Genomic DNA, 21,329 nt, shown 5'->3' with positions numbered 1-21,329 from the left:
ATATATATATATATATATATACATATATAAAGTATAGTATAGTTTCCTTTCCTCAAATGATTGGGATGGCTGAAGATTAATCTTTGGTGGTCAAGACCACCAATGGCCACCCCTTGAATCCACCATTGCACTTGGTCATGGATAAAATTGTTCCCTCCACCTGCCACGATCCCTTACTCTGTGCTGCCTCAGTTAAGCCAAAATAAAACCTTTTTTTCCCGTACACATTGTAAATCCTACCCACTTGAGTATCTTGCACCAAAAACATTAAGGTTTACTTACATTCCCTGTTCAGTTGTAGTCCAGAAAAACACCATGCTCAAAAACTACAAACATTCATTATTCAATGCCTTCAGTGATGGGGAACATTGGTGTACTGCTTCTTTAGTTTTTGGGGGGCAAAAAAACAACAACAACACATTTTCTGCTCACCTAAAAAATTAGCCAGGAAGTCAAATTTTTAAGTTTCCTCTCAAATCACTTACTTGCATCAGTGTGCGTAATGGAGAGCTCTTCGTCTATCACGAGGTGAAGGTTATGATGGCCTGCTTGTTGTCAGAGGGCTGACACGCTGTCTTGCTTCAAATACCTTCAGATCTTTACTGCTTCCATGAAAGTGACTGATTTACCACCTTTATGGATGAGTAGGACAAATGTGTGAAGAGCGAGGGCAGCAAAGGAATCATGCAGAGTTGGTTGCTGGAATTAATGGGGAGGGCTGCAGGAAGATAAATAGACTGATGGACAACTCACTGAACACAGCAAACAAGGACAGATGGAGGCAAGATGTGGCACGTGAAGACAAATGCCTCAGCTGATAGCTGGGGTGCAGTTTGATGCTGTCCACAGTTAGTCTGATGAATAGATGCAAACATACATGCACAGTACGTGTTGATTAATATTTATGATGCTTCATCAGCTTGTCTGTACTGTATACACATGCATATTTGTGCTTGTGCACATTAATTATTCCTGTTTCTCAGCTGGTGACCACTGTTAGAACTAGTAAGACCCAGCATCTGTTTTTCAGCTCTCCATGTTGCATCAAAATAAGTTGTCCTTCTGTTTTGTTCCTTCAGTTAATAATGCATTCCAGTTTGCCAGCATCATCCACTGGATCAGCCTGGCTATCCTCTCCGTGTTCTTCACCGAGGTGAGTCTTCCCTGCTCAACGCAAAAACAGTTTCATTTACAGCTGATTCAGCGGCCTGACGATTAATGCTATCTTGTGCATTATGTGGGGCCACTGAAGAGCACCAGCACATTTCGCACAGCATCTCTAACAAAGCTATGAAATGCCCTCATGCCCTCTGTCACAGCATGACTGAACTCAGATATTCTGATTAGCACAGGTGGTACCTACAACAATGGTTAAAGTCACAAACATTTGTGTAGAAAGATTTTGTATAACTTAGGATTCTTAGGCTATAGCTCTATTTAATAAACTGATTCATACACAAAAGTTAGTCATGGAGTTCCTCAGGGTTCAGTGCTTGGACCCATACTATTTACCTTATCTATATGTATGCTTCCATTAGGTAAAGTTATTAAACAGCATGGGATACATTTTCATTGTTATGCTGATGATACACAGTTATATTTTTCCATGAAACCCAATGAATCCAATCAGCTACTCGGACTACAAGCATGTCTTAAAGACATTTAAAAAAGACTGAGGTTTTAGTTTTTGGACCTGAACATCTTAGGAATACATTTTTCAGTCTTTCTCCCTCCTTGGATGGCATTAATCTGACCTCCAGCTCTAATGTTAAAAATCTTGGTGTTATTTTTGATCAGGACATGTCTTTCATCTCCCACATTAAAAATGTTACTATAACCACCTTCTTCCATCTGCATAATATCACTAAAATTAGAAACATCTTATCTAAAAATGATGCATAAAAACTGGTCCATGCATTTGTCACGTCTAGACTGGACGATTGCAATGGTTTATTATCTGGGTGTCCAAATACTTTTTAAAATGTCTTCAGTTAATTCAAAATGCGGCTGCCAGAGTCTTAACTGGAGTTAGTGGGAGAGATCATATTTCTCCAGTTTTAGCTTCTCTCCATTGACTCCCTGTCAAGACCAGAATAGAATTCAAAATCTTACTTCTAACCTACAAAGTCCTCAACAACCTAGCTCCATCTTATATTCAAGATTTTGTTTTCCTAACAGAGCACTTGACTCTCAGACTGCAGGTTAATTTGTGGTCCGTAGAGTTTCCAAAAGCAGAATGGGAGGAAGATCTTTCAGTTATCAGGCTCCGCTCTTGTGGAACCAATTTCCAGTTTCTGTCTGTGAGGCTGACACATTGTCCAGTTTTGAGACTGGGATTAAGACTTTCCTTTTTGATAAATCCGATAATTAGTATTGGCTTGTTATGCTGCTATAGGCTTAGACTACTAGAGGACAAATTGACCTAATTTCCTTAAATTAATTGTTAAAATTAAATAGTTTTTATTTGATATTATTTCTATCTTAACATGTGATTCTCGACCTGCCATTGTTTCTTGTTCCTCTTAACTCCAGCCGGTCGAAGCAGATGGCCGCTTGTTCTGAGCCTGGTTCTGCTAAAGGTTTCTTCCTGATGAGGGAGTTTTTTCTTTCCACTGTCGCCTTCATGCTTGCTCAAGATGAGAGTCTGTGATGGAGTTAAACTCAAATCAGTCTGCACCTCAGATAATTAATGTTATTAACTTAATTTTATATATTTGGATGTTTCTGTTCAGTGGCCTGAAATGACTTGTGTTGTGACTTGGTGCTAAATAAATAAACTGAACTGAATTGATTGATTAAATAGAAAAGTGTCTCTGAAAAAAATTGTTTGAGATTAATTTGGTTATTAAAATGCCAGCATTAATCAATACTTGAATGCACTGACTGACTTGTGATGGTGATTTTTTTATTTCATGTTATTTGATCTGACATTTGTTTTAAAACGTGTAACACCAGAACTATGATGACATATTTGTTGTAATAATCTGAATTCTGTCTAAAATATCATGAAGAACAGAATAAGTAGACAAGTTAAAATTCTTACTAACAACTAACCAAAACTCAAGTTATGAGCTTTGCTCTTTGTTGCCATGGTGATTCAACCGGGCTCAAAGAAAGCCTCATTCAGCTCAGTGGGAAATCCCTCTTTAAGCACATCCCTCTGAGTTTATTTAAACTAAGTTTTGAGCTTGATTCACTCTCTTACATTTGGGTCCTCACACACATGTTGTGACACTTTTGCTTCAATGTAGTGATAGAAGCAGCACAGTCACTGAAGCAGTTGCATCCCCAGGTTGACCGTTTTCTGCTGTGAAGTTGCTTTGCCTCAAAAATATTTTTCTTTGAGCATTTTATCAACGAAGCATGTGTCATTTCTGTGTTACCTCTCGTTCCCTGAACTCTGGTCATCAGCGAACTGTCAGCATCTACATACTGCACACACCTTGTCACACCTAAAACAGAATTGCTGTTTGATGGTCAAGAGTTTTGTATCTTAAAGTTTGGCATGATTTAAATGTCACCACTGGGTTCATAGTAGAGATTTATACAAAACAACATAAGCATAAAGTCAATGCTGCATAAACAGATTAACATGAGCACAAAATTGACAAATTTACCATTACTACCACTTACAAATTGAAATGACAGTGAAGGTTCAAGGACTGAAGACTTGCTTTACTGGTTCTTGCCGTCCTTGAATGCCTGCAGAAATTATGCTCATAACATGTGTGATTGTACTGAACTTACTTAAAAACATGAACAAAACAAGTAAGACTTAGTTGTAACAGGCATTTTAGTCAAACAATAAAGTTGATTATCCAACTACTAGCTGAAACAAATCAACTTTTGTTAATCTGTCCTTATTTGTTTCTATTTCACCCAGACAGTGTTCAGGATCGTGGTGTTAGGAATATGGGATTACATAGAGAACAAAGTAGAGGTAAGCACTTGTCAGGCCAAAGAAGTGAACTGCAGTGTCGGTGTTGTAACTCTAAAGCTGCTTGATGCTTTTTGTTTGATCAGGTTTTTGACGGAGCTGTCATAGTTCTGTCTCTGGCCCCCATGGTGGCCTCCACCGTGGCCAACGGCCCCAGCAGCCCCTGGGATGCAATCGGTCTCATCATCACATTACGACTATGGAGGATCAAGAGGATCATTGATGGTGAGCCCAGAGGGGCTGATGTCCCCTTTACTTCTGGTTTCTATTATAAGTTGTTGCTGTTCTTGTTTGTTTACGAGATGTAATATCATCTATCATAAAAGCTTGCAGTGCTCATAAAAAGCTAACAAAGCCGAATGATTTGATCCTACAAGAACAGGAGGATCTCAAAACCAAAGACATGATGTTGCGCTCTCATGTGGTGTTTTTGTGTATTACAGAATGTGTTCAAAAGGAAGGTTATTGTGCGCTTGAGCAAAGTTTAAACATTTTCTACACAAATTGCATGTATTTTCTGAAATGCAATGAATTCCAATGCAAATCCATCACAGCAAATTAACTTAAAACATGCTTTGTGACACAAATTATTTTAGTAGCTGCTCTGTCTGTAAAGAAATTCAAGTTGTCTTGTATTTAACTAAATGTTCAAATAAGATTCATGTACTTTTTTTAACAACAGTAGCTGAACTAAACAATTGGTTATATACATTGTTAGTTGGAAAAATCTGAACTGATATTTCTGATAAATTGTAACTTTTTGAGGAAATGTGAGTGGAACAGGTCTCGGTTTGTAGCCTATGTTCTGCAGGTGAAGGTGAAAATGGAGCTGGAGATCCAGCAGTATGAGAAGGCTAAGGTGATGAGGGAGGAACAGCTTGATCGTCTTACCCAGATCTGCCAAGAACAAGCTGTATGTCCTTTCAACATTTTAGCTCATGTCTGTTTTTAGTTGTGTAAACAGCAGAGGGCAGAAAAGTGCCATGAAAGACAAACTAATAAACCTACAGCCACAAAGAGTTTTGTTTTATTTTTATATGATAGTACAAATTGTAAAAGTCTTAGTACAGCCAAACATTTTTGTGTGTTCAGCCTAAAAAGGACTGTTTTGAAGCTAAATACATTTTTGATCCCCATTCGTTTCCTTTTGTCTTTGCGTTTAGTTTGAGATCAGACAGCTGAGGGCCCACCTGGCCCAGCAGGATCTGGATCTGGTAGCAGAACGAGAAGCAGCCATGCAGATCCACCACATGTGGGGAAAACAGAGCAGCAGTTTTCAGGAGGTGGACGGGCTCGCCCCTGGGGCCTCCGAGCATCACAGAGTCGCCAAAGTCAGAGAGGGTCTGGCAGGTAACGGTCTAAACCCAACTGGGTTTTATTGCAGGTCATGGAAGACGCCAGAGGAAGAGCTCAAGTTGTGCTTTGAGTCAGAAATCATTCCTACATTTACATATTCATACACATACAATGATGCAAGGAAGTGATAAACCAGTCAAATATGAACATGAAAAACTCTATTCAAGAGTTTATTTTTCACTTGAAGCAATATTTTCTTTGTGCTCAGATTTAGTCCTACTCTTTCTAAAACCTGTAGCATTTCCTCCTGAAAAGAGCTGCCAAGTGTGCTAACAAAGCACAATAAAGGGTGGTCGGTTTTTATTTTTTATGTGAAAACGATAAAAAAAACATTAAACACATTTAACTTTTAACTGGTTTGTATAAAGCTGCCTACTCAAGATTAAAATGTATTCTTTTGCATTTGAAATACTTTATAAAACCGGAGGTGTAAAAAATGTCAAGGGAGATAAACCTAATAAAACAGATTAGTATAAAACACGTCTTAGCAATGGAAAAAAACTGTGACAAAATAGGTGAAAATAAACTATTTAAGTTGGTATAATTTCTTTGATAAAAATATTCTATCAGATAAGTCTTGTAAGAATAGCTAAATCTCACAGATGCCTCTTTTTCACCTCAAACAACCCCTTTAAATGCATAAAAGTTGTTGCTTTGGAACAAATAAATGAAGGTAGGGATATGAATCAATGTGAATTTAGTTGACTATATGATTTGGACAAATTCAAACTTAACATAAGCTACTTTTCAAATTTGGCTGTAAGCTAAAACTAAGCTCCATAAATTAAAATTTCTTAAATATAAGCAAGTCTAATCCCCCCTCCCCCCAAAAAAATTACTCTTTTACCCTTTAAAACACCCCAGCTTATGTTTTTATGATCAGCTCATCTTTCAATAGGCATTTTTTTTTTGTTCCCAACAAAAAGTAAAAAATCTTTAGAACACAGCAGAACTTTCTTGGTTGAGTATTTATCAAAGAGTGAACCGGCGTCTGTGTCCTCAGAAGAATCCGTCTTACCTTCCTCATCAAAATTCTGGCGCCTGCACTTACACTCACACGGTGAGTCACAGCCCGGCCCATAAAGCTCTCACACGGTGGCAGCTCATAACTTAGACGACTTGAAGCAACGGAGCGCCGTCTTACAGGTGATGTCAGGGCTCGAAACTCAGGAGCATTTTCTTTACCAGAGCCATAAATCACAGCTCGACCAGCTTGTTCGTAAACAGACTGCTTTTTAACTGGGCCTGAATCTCATACACTTATGTGATATTGATCAAGTAGATGGTCCCTGTCACCCAACAAGGAGAGGCTCGTAAAAATGAACTTGAAACCCAAACTCAAATCAATGTGCAGCATTTCATCTGATTTAGTACTTTGCCTCTGAATGGATTCAAGTAATATGCATAAACTGTCAATTAAATGAGTATATCAAACATATTCTAACAACTATAATTATTGATTTATTTAATGTGTTGTGTCCTTTTGTAATGAGAGAATTTGCTTTGATTTTTGTCCTGCAGAAGTACAGAGCTGTGAAAGCATTTTTCTTTGCTCATGTTGAGAACTTGACGGCACATTTCGACATTATGCGTATTATTTTTAAACGTTTGCCATTTAGTAGGTTTTTACATATGTGTGAGGCAAATCATTCAGTGGAAATGTGCTTTGAAATGCTGAAAAGGAGTTCTGGTGCGACAGCTTCCCGTTATCTTGGACATTTTGCATTACTCATATTTTTTGACGTATAAGTCGCTCCAGTAAAAAAAAAAGCATCATGAAGAGGAAAAAACATAAATAAGTTGCTTCGACGTATAAGTCGCATTTATTATGCGTCACTGCAGACCCGAACAGCTTCATTTCGCCTGGGCGACGCTGCGCCATCCATCCATCGCTCCAGCATTCCTCCGCCTGCACCAGTTGAGTGAAGTGAGCGTGCACGGGAGGACTTACTGTTGCAGTTCTTCGAAATTTAAACTATCGGTCAAAAATTGCATTATGATGAATATGGGGGGGGGGGGGGGGGGGAACATATATAAGTCGCAGGACTGACAAGTCTATGCAAAGAACTGAGACTTAAAATATGGTACTTGAGATATCACCTGCAGCCTTTCATGCCAGAGAAAAGATGGAGTTAGTTGGTTTAGTCAAACTTGGAATAAAACGTTTCATGTGATCTTGTGAGATGTTAGTGCTCAAAGTAGCCACATGTTGAGATTGACTCAGCTTCAATCACACCAAATTTCAGCTCAGTATTTGTAATCTTGATCAAAGTTACAGGCAATTTTCTCAATTTCCTGTCAGCTGGCTGTAGCGGCCATCTTGAAATTGACTTTAAGGTTAATCAGTTGAAGACGTACCACCAACGATTTCTTTAGGTTTTGTTCAAATCTGACCAGTAGTTCACAAGATACTTTCCTAACAATTCAGTTCAATCCAGTTTATTTAAATAGCACCAAGTCACAACAGAAGTCATCTCAGGGCACTGAACAGAAACATCCTTATATAAAAATAATAATTTAACACTAGACAAAATAACACAGGTGGCATGTGATTGTAACTTGGAACAGTTCATTGTGATCTGTAATTAATTCACCCCCGCCCTCTTTGTTTTCTCAGACCATCACGGCCAAGATGACATGAATAACTACATCAGTCAGTACTACAGTGAGCCGAGCAGCGGTGAGCAGCTGACCCCTCATACAGCCTCATCTGCAGCCTTCTGTGTAAGCAGGATAACGATTTCTCCGTTTGTTGTAGACATGGGGATCCCTGACCCGGCCCGTGTCATCACCACAGCAGCCATAGACGTGCATCTGCCCAACAACCCCAGCCAGCTTCCCTCCACCTTGGTGAGCGCGGAAGCGGCAGCGTCCGGCTGTCTGCAGCGCACCGGCAGCTCGGTCAGCGAAGCCACCACAGTGTCCCGCAGCAGCTTCAGCACCCGTCAGCACAGCATCAGCAGCCACACGTTCGGCTCCAGCGTAGACTGCAGCTCCACCGTGCGCGAGGCCTCCACGTCCACGAACTACAGCGACCAGCGCTGCTACCCTCCACCTTACAGCAGCCCGCTGGCTTTGGGCTCTCAGCCACGAGGGAGTCCCAGCACGGTGGTGCAGGAGCTCCTCTCCTCACTCTCAGAGGACTCTTGTCTCGCCCAGAAGGGTTTGGACCCAGTCAACCTCAAGCCTCCCAGCCCAACAGGTTTCACAAAAAACAGTCCAGAACTGGAGCGCAAGGTCAACATTTACAACAAGAGGAACCAGGAGAGCAGGATCGGGTTCCACACAAAAACAGTCATCCATCTGCAGGGTAACGAGCCTCTCCTGGAGGAGAAGTACAGGATGGTGGGGCCAGTAGAGACTTCAGTCCACCGCCTGTCGGAGACATAAACCTCCACAGGAAACCATCCCAGGACCTGCTCCTCAGCTCAGATGCAAAAATATTACAAACCTAACCTCTCGTGATGTTCGAAGTCGGACTACTTTGGTTATCTTCTTCATATCACTCAAACTGATGAAGAGACAAACTGAAGATAAAATAACTGAGTCATCAGGTGACACTTTTCAGGAATTAACACAAAAACACTTTCATACTTTTCCTAAAACAAACCAGCAATGTGGCCAAGCCTGATATTTTCTAATGGCTCATGCAGAAAATCAGGCGTTTCATACCTTGACGTTTTCTAGAAAATATATTGGGGGGAGGGGCATTGTGGAAACTCTCCCAATTTATCATGACATCACCAGAAAACGAGCCTGTAACCAGTCATTACAGATCACAGCAACAAAAAGTCCTCAGTGATGGACCACTTCAGGGTGCATTGAATTTATTTCAACTTATATTTTGATTGATGGTTTTTTTTTATTATTTTAAGTCTCAGTTGGAAAAAAAAAGGTGAAAGTTTAAGATTTTTTATTATTCTCTGTGCCATGACTGAAAGTTAGGAAAATACTGAATCTGTTGTTCACAACCCTCATGGACTAAATTAATTAAAAAAAAAAAAAAACTTCACTGCAGACTGCAAATTTATGATTTCAGATGAAAAAAAAAAAAATCAATGTTCTCAAGGTTTAAAAGTTGTATTAAAAATGTAAGAATAGCTCCTGAGAGATATGACAGAAAAATGTTACTGCTGAAAATAAAATGATAGCATGACCCTTTCAGATGTGCGCCATGTTAGAAACAGTTGGACGTGTCCACAGCCTCTGATCACCGAGGAGCAACGCTGCAAAATGAACTCAATAAAAAATGAAAACATGGCAAATTTTAAAAAGTTTAGTCATTTTAATGTTTTGCTTTTAAAAACTTAAGTACTGTACACATTCACCCAGTTACATCAGGCACTCAGATGTATTTACTGTACCAGATTATTAAATAGAAATCACATGTACTACTGAAAGCAAACAAAGTACAACGTAGTCATTGAATATTTGCAGGGTACACATAAACTGCCATTTGTGGTGTTGAACACAGCTTCAGCTGTTTCCCGTGGTCTCGCCTAGTTATTCCAGCTGCAGGTTCCAGCTGCAGGTTCCAGCTGTGCGATGTAGCAGAGATGGTTTGTTTTATCTCACTTGCTCAGAGCTTCTGTCATCTCAGGTACGGCCTTTAGAGAAAACAGAATAATGAAGCATTTTACCACCGTGTCACAGAAATTTTGTTTGCAGACCAGTCACAGCATGGGTCATTCAATGGGAACACGGACCAGGACCGGACCAACTACTAATGAAGACGCACTCATTAAGTTAACTTCAAGAATTTGATGAGTATAAATCTGAGAATTTCATTCTTGCATTTGTAACTACAGTCGTCTGATTTGCGCCTCATGTATGCAAACATGAGTTAATGTACTTTCATGTGAGTACAAGGATTTTCAACAGTCAGCTGTCAAGGAATATAAGCATTTCAAGATTCAGTGCTGAAAACCACTTCATGTCAGTAACAAAGGTTGGGTCTTTCAGTCCTTTGTGACGTGCAAAATGATTCAAATGCCTCCGCTGCTGACTCGAGCTACTTCTGACGAGAATCCTCGGCCGCTGCCCGTGTCAGTGCAAGGTATCAATTGTCCGAGTGGGAAAAAGTAGAAAGCCCATTCATTTTAATCAGTTATCTGAGGAGTGATCACATGTAAGATGATCTTACCCAGCAGGTCACAGCTCTGCCGCCACCAGCTTATTACTAATCACTCCTACAGAGTTTGTTAGGACACCTGGACTGCTCAGGCACCACTGAGCGGCTAAATAAAATATGACCAACAGGATGCGCATGCAAATATAACCTCCTAGCCTTTCACAGGCTGCACTGGACTCCACTGTTAGTCATGCCAACACGCCTGGCTCAATATCCCCAAGTACCAACTTGACACAAGAATGCAACTGAGCGTATAAGAGGTCTGGCAAGTAGAGGCTAAGAGCAAAACTGAGGCCAGCTTTAATCTCGCCCTGGATCAGTTTTTATATCCTCTTGAGATGCTAAAATGATTTTCTCTTAGTCTCAGCAGCAAGCTGTGGCCAGAACCCTCCTTAGATTAATTCAAGATCTCAATAATTCAGCAGCTGCACGTTTCCATTAGGTGGAAAAAGGCATCGTGCAAAATTTATTAGTGAAGAAACAAATGTTATAATCTTACTGTCACTCAGCTGAGAGCTTACGAAACATGAAGTAGGTCCAGGAGCTGCTCTGTCACCGTCTCATATGGGATTTTAGCAACTGTCACTGCAAGATCAATCCCAGACACTTACCTTGAAAAGATCAGCTACCAGGCCGTAGTCAGCCACCTGGAAAATGGGAGCCTCTGGGTCCTTGTTGATGGCAACAATAGTCTGAATAATGGAAGGCACATGACATTTTAAAACACTAAAGAGTGTATGCACAGTATCAGTGCCCAGCCTGAGTGGGTGAAAACAGTCAAAAGAAAATCCACACAAAAGCAAAAAATATTTTTTAATCTCTAGCTATGTTTACATGGACATAAGTAATCGGATTAAACAGTCGTTTGGAACAAAAATGCGTCATGTAAACGCCCCATTGGATTATTATTAGCTGATTCAGCTCGAACAGAATGAATTTGTAATCCGAATGAGACGGGTGGTTTATGCAGATTCCTAATCTGAACGGTGTAAATGTGAACACTTAATCTAATCCAGGGCTGGGCGATATGAATCAAAATTAATATTTCGGTATTTTAAGAAAAATGGCGATATACGATATATCTCAATATTTTTTTCTTTCCATAAAATAATAATAAAAATATATTTCTGAGTCAAAGCTTTGTCCCAGTTGTCAAACAGGCACATTTATTAGCTTAAGAGCTCTACTACAATCAATATTTAATAACGGGTTCTCACTTTTTCGAGCTACTTGACAGATATGTGAGAGTTACTGTGTGGGAGATGGTCTAATCAGTGACATGAGACGTTAATTTTCTTTGACCCATCAAAATGAATGTGGTCATTTATTAACAGAATCAAAATTTAACATCAAAACATTGTACACTTGATTATGCTATCGGCTCTGATTAATAAAACTTGGCACGTTTTACTTAATAAAAACAACAGACATTTCTGAAGATATCTGGATTAATTACTGGCAAAATAGAAGAGTTTTAAAGATGGGGAATGAAGGAGTTTGAATGGAGAGAAAAGATGGATGAGGGAAAGTGTTGACAAGGAATGGCCCCTTCATCCGACCCCAGCTCAGCCCTGGTACACTCGGTAGTGAAGCGACTCGTTACCTTTGCAGAAGATAGGTCAGCTCCGGTACGGAGTTCCATTTCAACGCTACCTTTCAGCGTCTCCTTAGGATGGCTGAGAATCGAAGTAGTGACGGTACTCCGTTCAACAAACACGCTCACCTCCCGGGTGGACTCACATGAGTTGTGAGTCCGTCAGCGGTTCCACTCAGATGTGAAAGATTCCATAATCCCAACTAGACTAGGAAGAACTCCAAACTAACTCCAGCACTTCAGAATTTTCGGAACTTCTGTTCTTGTTCGGAACTTCTGTTCTCCTTCGGAACTTCTGTTCTGAACTTTTGGAACTTCTGTTCTCCCTGGAACTAGGAAGTGTCGACTTTTAAAGAGTTCTGCTTCCGGTCAATTTTGGGAAGTCCTGATTGGTTGAAAGAACCAACAGGGGTGTGGTTTTAGTGACGTCAGAGGGTCATTACAAGTCAGAAAAACAGCGGAGATGTTTAGGAACAGACAGAGAAATGTTTTGGAGAAATGACAGACTTACAGGTGCCAGTTTTCTTGTTTCTGTCTGAGAGGTTTAAAAACATGACAGTTCGTTCCAATAAACTTGTTTGCGACTGTCTCCGACTTTCGACTGACATCACTACTTCTCATTTCAGACAGAAGATCAAAAATGCATAATTACTTTGTAACATAGACATTTAACTTGATTTCTACTTTGAATGAGGATTAAAAAATCATTAATACTGTTTCACAGTTGATTTAAAATGAGTGGTTCACTTCAACATTTAAAAATGGTTTGAACTAAACATACTTTTGATTATCAAGATATTGTAAAATAGTAATGATAATATGAAAAAGAGTGTTCTTTCAATTGATTAGTTCAGGATACAATTAGAAAGTCTCTGGATGAGCTAATTTGTATTTCTGGATTCAAATCAATGAAATAACAGTTCCTGTCCCATGAAGGTCTTCAGAGGCAGGTTTTGATCGGAGGCCTAGTTCACTACATTAATAAAACAGCATCTTATCTTATCACTAAAGACACAGTCCGTAGCGGCTAACTGCCTTCTTGTTAGCCGCTACGGATCGCGTCTTTAGCGATATGATGATGCTGTTTTATTCACGTCACCTCCCATAAGGCACAGCACAGGTAAAAGAGTTTCGTACTGTAGTTTGTCTCAGGGAAGGAAACTTCCCAGCCGGAGCTCCAGCACCAAGTTTAACACACGCTTCATACTTCATTATAGTGCCGCTTTAAACGGTGAAAAAGGTTCGTTGTGCTCGAACATTTTCGTCGGGACTTATTTTCGGCATTTTTCTGTTGCACATCTGACAAATTCAATCTGAACCATCTCAAAATAACAGAGCCACTATTTTTTTTCCCTGCTCACCAGTTCTGTGACTCGCTCGCTCTCCTTTTTTTTGTTGTGGCTGCTACGTGCCGCAGGCAGCCGCTCCACCTGGAGAGAAGCAGGAAGCAGGGGGACAGCGCACGGGTAGAGGCTGAGTTTGGAGTGAGTGAGAGGAGGGGGGCCATGTGGGAGAAGATAGAAGACAGCAGGCAGATTTTCTAGTAGAACTATATCGTTTATATCGAAATAATTGTAAATTTATATAGCGAAAAAAATTATATTGAGATTTTAAAAATATGGAGATATCGCCCAGCCCTAATCTGATCATTTTATTCCCATTGTGGAAAACTGACCTGACCTCACGTATTTCCACCTGGCTAATGCTAATAATATTAGCATGTCAGGGAAGCAAAACCAGCAAAATAAAGTCTCTCTTGTAAATGAGTCCTCGAGGCTCCATGAGATTTACCTGTCTAAATAAAGTCTAAATAAAGGTTGAATGAATGAATTAAAAAAAACTGGTCAGTGAGCAACACAACATTTCTACTAGAAACTTTGAAAGAGCTCAAAATGATCTGTATTACCTGTAGCTCAGTCAGAGAGTGCAGCAACATCTCCACCGTCATTAAAAACTGGTGCGGGTCCATTTTGGATGCTCAGGTTTGTTTACGTTCATCTTCTTTGGTTTTTTAAAGAAAGTTTACCACTCTGCGCATGTCAATACTTCTATTCAGAATAAAAGCCTGCTGCATGTAAACGCTCGCCTTGATCAGATTTGCCCATGTAAACAATACATTTGAGTTATTTAATCTAAAAACATTTCAATCCGATCAAAGAATTTTGTGCATGTAAACATAGCTAATGAGCAAAAAAAAAAAAAAAAAAAAGACAATCCACCCATGTTTCTCCAGTGACTTCACTCACCTTACTATCTTTCATTCCAGCCAGGTGTTGGATAGCTCCAGAGATACCGACTGCAATGTACAACTCCTACAGACACAGTAAACCAAAGGTTTAATCGTGATTAATTAACACTTATATATATATATATATATATATATATATCATATTAAATATCAATAAATATTGTTTTTGTATTGAACGTTTTTTGAAGTGATTAAATATCCTTAAACCTTGAAACAATGTCTCACTATAAGAATATTTAATATAAGAGAATTCCAGCTGACGTTTCAGAGAACTACAAATTTGTGAACAAAATTTTATTTTTCATAAAATGAATAAATGGCTGTGTGGCCCAGTCAGAGGCTTTGGGCAGACATCCACTGCATTAATGGATCAGCTAAATCATTTACAGCACTAAAAGTGCCAACATGTACTTTTTGCAAGATCTAATGTGTGGATAATCACAGCTGGAGTATCCCAGCTCAATCACCTAATGGCACGTTAACACTTAAAAAGGAGCAGCCACTGGGGTTATGCTGCAGTGTAGCACTAAGGCTAATAAGTAAACGTACACTTTCAACTCCACAAATGAACTCAAATCAGGCTTTTTTTTTCCATTTGCTGCACAAAATGAGATTTATCCAGATGTTCAGAACATGAAAAGATGAACATACCGGTGCTACAATTTTGCCCGTCTGTCCAACCTGCATGTCATTAGGTACAAAACCAGCATCCACAGCAGCTCTGGATGCACCAACTGGGGGAAAAAAATTAAAATTTATTTACAAAACAAGTACAAAAACACTCATAAAGATAAGTTACACAAATGTCCTCTCAGTACCAGCAGCATTCAGTTTGTCTGCAAGATCATAGAGCAGCTTAAAGTTTTCCCCACTCTTCAAGCCTCTTCCTAAACAAAACACAAAGAAAAACACAATTAACTCTTTACTGGTCCGTTTGTACAGCAGCTGTACAGCCCAAACTCTCAGCAATGTTTTCATTCAAACACACGGTGTTAACTGTGCTCAAGCTAGTTTTCACAGTTTATCTTTCAGCAACATCCAGTGGTCATGACTCATGACAAGGACTGGCAGTGAGTTCATACCTCCAGACACCACGACCTTGGCACCTGTCAGCTCTGGTCGGTCGCTCTTTGTCAAATTCTGTTCGAGCCACTCAGAAATTCCACAGGGAGCAGCAGGAGCCACTGCAAGTCAGAGTACCATGAATGACCACAGAAACAAAAAGAAGTTGTGTAGTTCAACCATTTTCAGCTGCGTGAGCTTAAAGCAGAGCAGGATGGAGCTTGCTACCTTCTTCTGATGCAGCACTTCCTCCTTCTGTTGGCGCTGCCTCAAACGCCGTCCCTCTGACGCTGAAGATCTTGACTGGCTCGTTACATTTCACAGTGCTGAGGGCATTTCCTGTGCAATTCAAGCATGTTCAGCATCAGAACTGATCAAACGCCAGAAAAAAACTGAACCAAATATGAAAGTTTCTCTTAAGACTGCACTAAAAAGCTAAAGAAGTTGAAGAAATATGCTTTAAAAATTAATGTCTACATACACTGTCATGCTTTCAGTGTGCCATACCTGCATATATGGTCCTGACAAAAGTATCTGGGGATTTAATTTCAATAATATCTGAAACTGGGGCAACGTCCAACTTGGCAGCAACTCTGGGAAGTAGGTTCTATAAAATAAGAGTCGATGTTTGAGCAAAGATGGCTGACAGAGGACGTAACGAACTTTGTTTATAGTAAGATTTTTTTTTAAACAAGACAAAATCTGAAGTGCCCATTAAATATGACAGCAGCTTACTAAATAAACTCTGTGAACCATAGCTTACTTTTCCAAAGGCAGAAGCACCAGCACAGATATGAGTGAAGTTGAACTGCTTTTGTGTTTCCAGGATAAGTGGAGTCAATTCCTCTGAGAACATCAAAAAGCAGAATCAAATTTAATGAAACCTTCGGAGAAACGAGTTGTCCCAACAATGCGCATTCATCCTGAAAATAATGACAGATGCGTTTTGTGTAGAGCTTTTAGCAAATACAAAGAACATACCTGGTAAGCCACCTTTGTAGCACTCGTGTTGGGCCACCAGAATCTTCTTCACTCCCTGTACTTTGCTGATCTGCTCCACAACCTGAAAGGACAGAAAAAAACAAGTACCTATATTTCTGGGGCCTTTAATTCAAAGCAAAGTCTTTGAATATTACATGTATATCTGTCTCAATTAACCAGAACAAACAAGATTCTGCTCAGCAGTACTATGATGTTGCTTAACTCAGTAAATGGACTGTACTTACAGTATATAGCGCCTTTCTATCTTATTGAGACACTCAAAGCTCTGTGCCTCATTTACCCATTCATACATCGTTCTACTAAATCTCTACAAAGCTACGTGAACAAATCATTCTAAAGAGACTAATCAGTGCTTTAGATCACATTCATACACTGATGGGACACACATCAGAGGCAACAAGGGGTTCAGTGTCTTGCCCAGGGACACTTCAGCATGTGACTGCTGTTGGATTCGAACCCCCAACTCTCGCATTGGAGGACAACTGCTCTAACCACTCAGCCACAGCCGCCCAGCTGTTCTGACAAACTGTGTGTATTCATGTGAAACAGATGGAGCTGGCTTCAGGTGAAGATAATAAATCAGGACATCATTCACCATGTGAACTAAATGAAAATGCTCGTCGTTAATATTAGTACGACAATCAAAGCCTGACAAATTTGGCAATTCACCACTGAGTGTTTCCTTAAATTAATATGTGATAGAGATAGTGTTTGACAAGAGAATATTTTAGACTCATTGTGTCAGATGCTGCATTTATCATAAGATATATTTATTATAGAGAGAAAAACATTCACACCAGACAGCTGGATTAGTTTATCCATCATCTGAAATGCTGAGTAAACATGTTGCATTTATCCTGATGATTTTCATTTGTTTGTTTTAAGTTTTATAGGGATGCAAACAAAAACTTGAATGTAGGGATATCATTTGATGCAGTTTGATAAATAAGACATATAAGAGATAAATGCTGTATAAGAATATAGTGCCTATGTTTACACTTTGCATGCTTTACACTTTTATCATTATACCAATAACAGTCATGGTCTAATTTGGCATTTTTGACACACACAAAAAAATCTTCAACGACATAAGTGAATGCCAATTAAATAAAAAAAAAAAGTTATGTAAAAAAAGTGATTCCATAAATATTTACCCACTTTAAAGTGACTGTCCTGAGATTAGAGAAAAGATTAATGAAGTCCAAATCAGGATTTCCAAGACCGTAAACATCTCCAGGAGTTTTGTTACATTAAGAAATTGAAGATGTGTAAATCTACCAAAAGATGGCCGTCCTTACAAACTGTGCAAGGAGGAGGGTAGTGAGAGAGGCCTCCAAGACACTTGTGGCCACTCTGAAGGAATTGCAAGCGTCCGTAGGTGAGATGGGGGAGACTGTACATAAAACAACAGTTTTTTTGCAGACAGCACCTTTAGGATTTTCCTATAATTTGCTACATTCATTTTATCCTCCATTTTTTCAAGCCTGTTCGACCCAGCTGCTGAGATGCACTTGAACATGGAGTTCTCCGCATGACGTTTGGTAAACTAAAGTCAAGATGTTTCTTTTTCCCCAACAGTAGCTTTCTTTTAGCTACTTTCCCATAAAACTCAGACTGGTGAAGAACCTGGGCAACAGTTGTTTATACTCAGTCTCTCCCATCTCACCTGCTTGTAACTCATTCAGAGTGCTCACAGGTTATTATTACCCAGTGAGTTATAAATCTTTAAAAAGCAAACAAGCAAATTAATTTATTTTTATTTAATCATACTTTGCTCTGGAGCAGCCTGTTTTTAAATACAAGTTCCCATAGTGATAACGCCCTGGTAATAATTAAAAACTGAGACAATGAAAACTCAGAACTGAACCTTGTGTTACTTTCCCTCAGAAACTTATCGTTTGCAGAACAGGCTTACGCTTCAGATCTGTATGCAATGAAAAATACACTGCACTACTCTCTGAACTACCATAGTCTATATTCTAAAGTGTTTGCAGACTAAAGATGTATTTGCTAAACAAATTAAAAAGCAAAAACATATTTTTTCCTACCTTTGCACAGTTTGTCCCAGCAACCAAACAGGAAACATCTCCACCCAGTTTACTGGCAGCAGTGATGGTATTGAGCGTAATGGGGGTCAACTTGTCATTGTTGTGTTCTGCGACGACCAAGGTGCTCTGAAACCTCTGGATGAAACCGGTCTGTGGAAGAACACAGCTGAGACTGTTCAAGCTGAATATCAGCAGGCGAAACAAGTACAGTACATTTCAGTGCAGCAGTGTTGTTTACATCAAGAAATATTGTAAAGTTTGAAAGTAAAATAATTACTTATAGTATTTTTTTATTTATTAATTTGAACAAACTATTTTTTACATTTCAATATATGGTAACGGAATCAGCAACCAGTTTGTTTTCTTATGGATTACTGTATATGCATTAAGATGTATTAAATAGTCAAATCTCATACTGCCACATTACTGCCTTAAATAACTATTTGTTGGACCTTGTTAATGAATTTAAACTGTAAATAGCAATAGATTTTGTTGGATTAGACCTTGCAATCATGAAGTGTGGGAAAGTGCACATGTTAACATTTTAATTTCAAGCAAACAACCTCTGGAGGAGCTGCATCTAGATGTGTCAAAGCAAAGCAGGATAATACCAGGCCCGCCTGGGCCCGGTGGAGCTAACACCATAATGTGAAGGTCAGGCAGGTAAAAAACTATAATGTAGCAAATGTCAAATATGTAACCCACTTTTAAATTGTCAAATCATAGTAAATGTCAAAATAGTTAATAACTTGACTGAAAATTATGTTAACCTAAACTTAAACCTATTGTTATATAAATTTACGAGAAAAAACAGTAAAATTAGGGAAAGAAACCTGAAAATACATAGGAAATGTGTAGCTTTGGTCAAATTTGGAAACAAAACAAATAATAATCTGGTCGTCTTTGCTTATTGAAGTCGTGTTTTCCATAAAATAGTCTCTTGTCAAGTACTGACATTGTACTGAATATTTACAATAATTAAAGCCACTTGAAAATAACTTACTTTAATCCAACCCTGTTATTTCAAACTTCCATAAAGTCTCAGTTCTACGTGTTCAAATATATAATTACATTGTTTTGAATTTTAGCCCTGTGTTATTAAAGATAAACACTGATTTACAACAACAAACAAGTAAACCAATTCTACAAACTGACTTAGCCGACGTACAAAACCAAATCAAGTTATCGAAGCATTAAAAAAGTTATTAAAGTATCAAACAGATGGTGTCGTAACTCGCGTGACGTTTAGCGGCTAAGCTAGCTGTGTGAACACCAAATACCATTTAGCGACATGAAAAGCTCACATTTGAACTATGTTGGTATCTAAAACGCACATATAAAGGCATTGTCAATTTAAGAGAACCCTGTGAAGCGCGTTTACTCAATAGCAGCACTGCTAATCAATCAAATGAATGTGCTAACCAGTTAGCAGCAGCTGCAACAGAACAAGCGAAACTCTGACGCGTCTGTGTTTTTAACAACTGGAAACCAGTAATAACCAGCCTGAGTTAGCCGAGCCGTGCACATACCAAATTCTTCAGGGTTGTTCTGCTTAACACTCTGTTCATATTTGACTCTTCGGCTTCGTGCTGCAGCAGACCGAAACAGAGCAAGGACTCCAAACTGTGCTAAAGGTCTTCTGACGATTCCAGTGAAATCTCGCGATAACAAACGAGAATGTGCGAGAACGTGATCTGTTTGATTTAGTTCCTCCTTCAGACTTTTAACTCCGCTCTGGAGACTATTTCTTTGTCCACTGGACAGAGATTGTCTGTCCCTCTGAGGGGACTCAAACAAATTCAAATTAAAACCACAAACCATCAATCCTGTATTTTTACCCGCTTCTTCTTTTCTGGGTTGCAGGGGTCACTGCTGCTAGATGCACGTTTAATATATTTTATTTTCTTTTTTGTCTTAGTCTCGTTTGTTATGCACTTCTGCCACAATATATATATAGAAAACACATAGTAAACATATCGAAAAACGACTATTATCATTATTATTATTATTATTAATAATATATTAATAAAAATAATAATAGTGATAGTAATAATGTACTGTATTATTTTACATTATTATTGTTTAGCAAATATATTTGATCCTAACATACTGTATCTTTTTATACTTTATATTTTTGCTATTTTTTTGTGTAACTGGGACATTGAGTACACAATTTCGTTCCACCTCATGTACCACGTGATGCGAATGACAGTAAAGAACACGCTGGTGAAGATTATCAGTCATCCAGGACATGGTAAATTTAACTTTTTTGGTCAGTAAAGAACCTTGAACCTTGATTATTATTATTATTATTATTATTATTGTTGTTATTATTATTATTATTGTGTATGATGGTGGCTTCTAGAAAAAAAAGTAAATGGCTTTAAAATAAAGATTCAGGTAAAGCATTAGAGAGCTGCAAGATACTGGAAAACAATATTTAAATAAGTGATTTGTTTTCTTCTTTAATTCCACTAAAAACAACGCTAGAACTAATTAATATTTGAATTTTATTTTATCAAACACGAATTTAACTTCATTATAATAATAATGATAATAATAATCATCATCATCCTAAATATCATCGTGGTAACTCATGTTCATCGTTTTATAAAAATTAAAAAATAAATCTTCAGTATTTTCAATTTTAATTTGAAATAAAATGGAAATGAACATAATCAGATTTGCTGACTGGTGCTTATGTTTTCAATAATTCTGAAAGGAAAAAGAAATGAGCAGAAAATGTAAACATTTACAAATAAAACAAATGGCGTACTGAGTCACTAAATTCTTGGATCAGATTTTTTATTATTATTAAAATAAAGATAAATAACATTTGATTTAGGTTCAATCAATCCTCTGGAGTTCATGTGTTCAAACTGTCTGAGGCTCTTCACCCAGTAGAGGGCTCTTCACAGACTGAAGCAAAATCTCATTAATGGTGAAACAAA

The 21,329-nt window shown here is 38.6% G+C and overlaps 2 protein-coding genes across 2 annotated transcripts in view; one reads left to right on the top strand and one right to left on the bottom strand.

Moving 5' to 3' along the window:
- Positions 1 to 9,553, top strand: part of tmem266 (transmembrane protein 266) — a gene marked incomplete at its 5' end in the record, with an annotated part of 25,033 nt that extends 15,480 nt beyond the window's left edge. The window contains 7 exons of the mRNA XM_037682905.1: positions 1,080 to 1,153; positions 3,884 to 3,940; positions 4,024 to 4,162; positions 4,735 to 4,850; positions 5,101 to 5,287; positions 7,911 to 7,973; positions 8,052 to 9,553. Of these exons, the coding sequence (XP_037538833.1) occupies positions 1,080 to 1,153; positions 3,884 to 3,940; positions 4,024 to 4,162; positions 4,735 to 4,850; positions 5,101 to 5,287; positions 7,911 to 7,973; positions 8,052 to 8,683 (1,268 nt within the window). The remainder of the gene's footprint in view (positions 1 to 1,079; positions 1,154 to 3,883; positions 3,941 to 4,023; positions 4,163 to 4,734; positions 4,851 to 5,100; positions 5,288 to 7,910; positions 7,974 to 8,051) is intronic.
- Positions 9,554 to 9,563: 10 nt separating this feature from the next.
- On the bottom strand, positions 9,564 to 20,026 carry etfa (electron transfer flavoprotein subunit alpha). Its single transcript, XM_037682906.1, has 12 exons — positions 19,908 to 20,026; positions 18,379 to 18,528; positions 16,310 to 16,391; positions 16,092 to 16,174; positions 15,836 to 15,935; positions 15,557 to 15,667; positions 15,349 to 15,450; positions 15,085 to 15,153; positions 14,918 to 15,000; positions 14,265 to 14,330; positions 11,036 to 11,116; positions 9,564 to 9,900 (listed from the first exon to the last, which is right to left on the bottom strand). Exons 1-12 carry the CDS (start codon positions 19,944 to 19,946, stop codon positions 9,865 to 9,867), a joined length of 1,002 nt encoding a protein of 333 aa, XP_037538834.1. The 5' UTR covers positions 19,947 to 20,026; the 3' UTR covers positions 9,564 to 9,864.
- Between the last annotated feature and the right edge of the window lie 1,303 nt (positions 20,027 to 21,329).

The sequence above is a fragment of the Nematolebias whitei genome, chromosome 10, assembly GCF_014905685.2.
Source record: "Nematolebias whitei isolate Nwh7 chromosome 10, NemWhi1, whole genome shotgun sequence".
NCBI classification, from domain to species: Eukaryota; Metazoa; Chordata; class Actinopteri; order Cyprinodontiformes; family Rivulidae; genus Nematolebias; species Nematolebias whitei.
The sequence above is the reverse complement of the archived record's forward strand: the minus strand, read 5'-3'. Positions and strand labels throughout refer to the sequence as shown.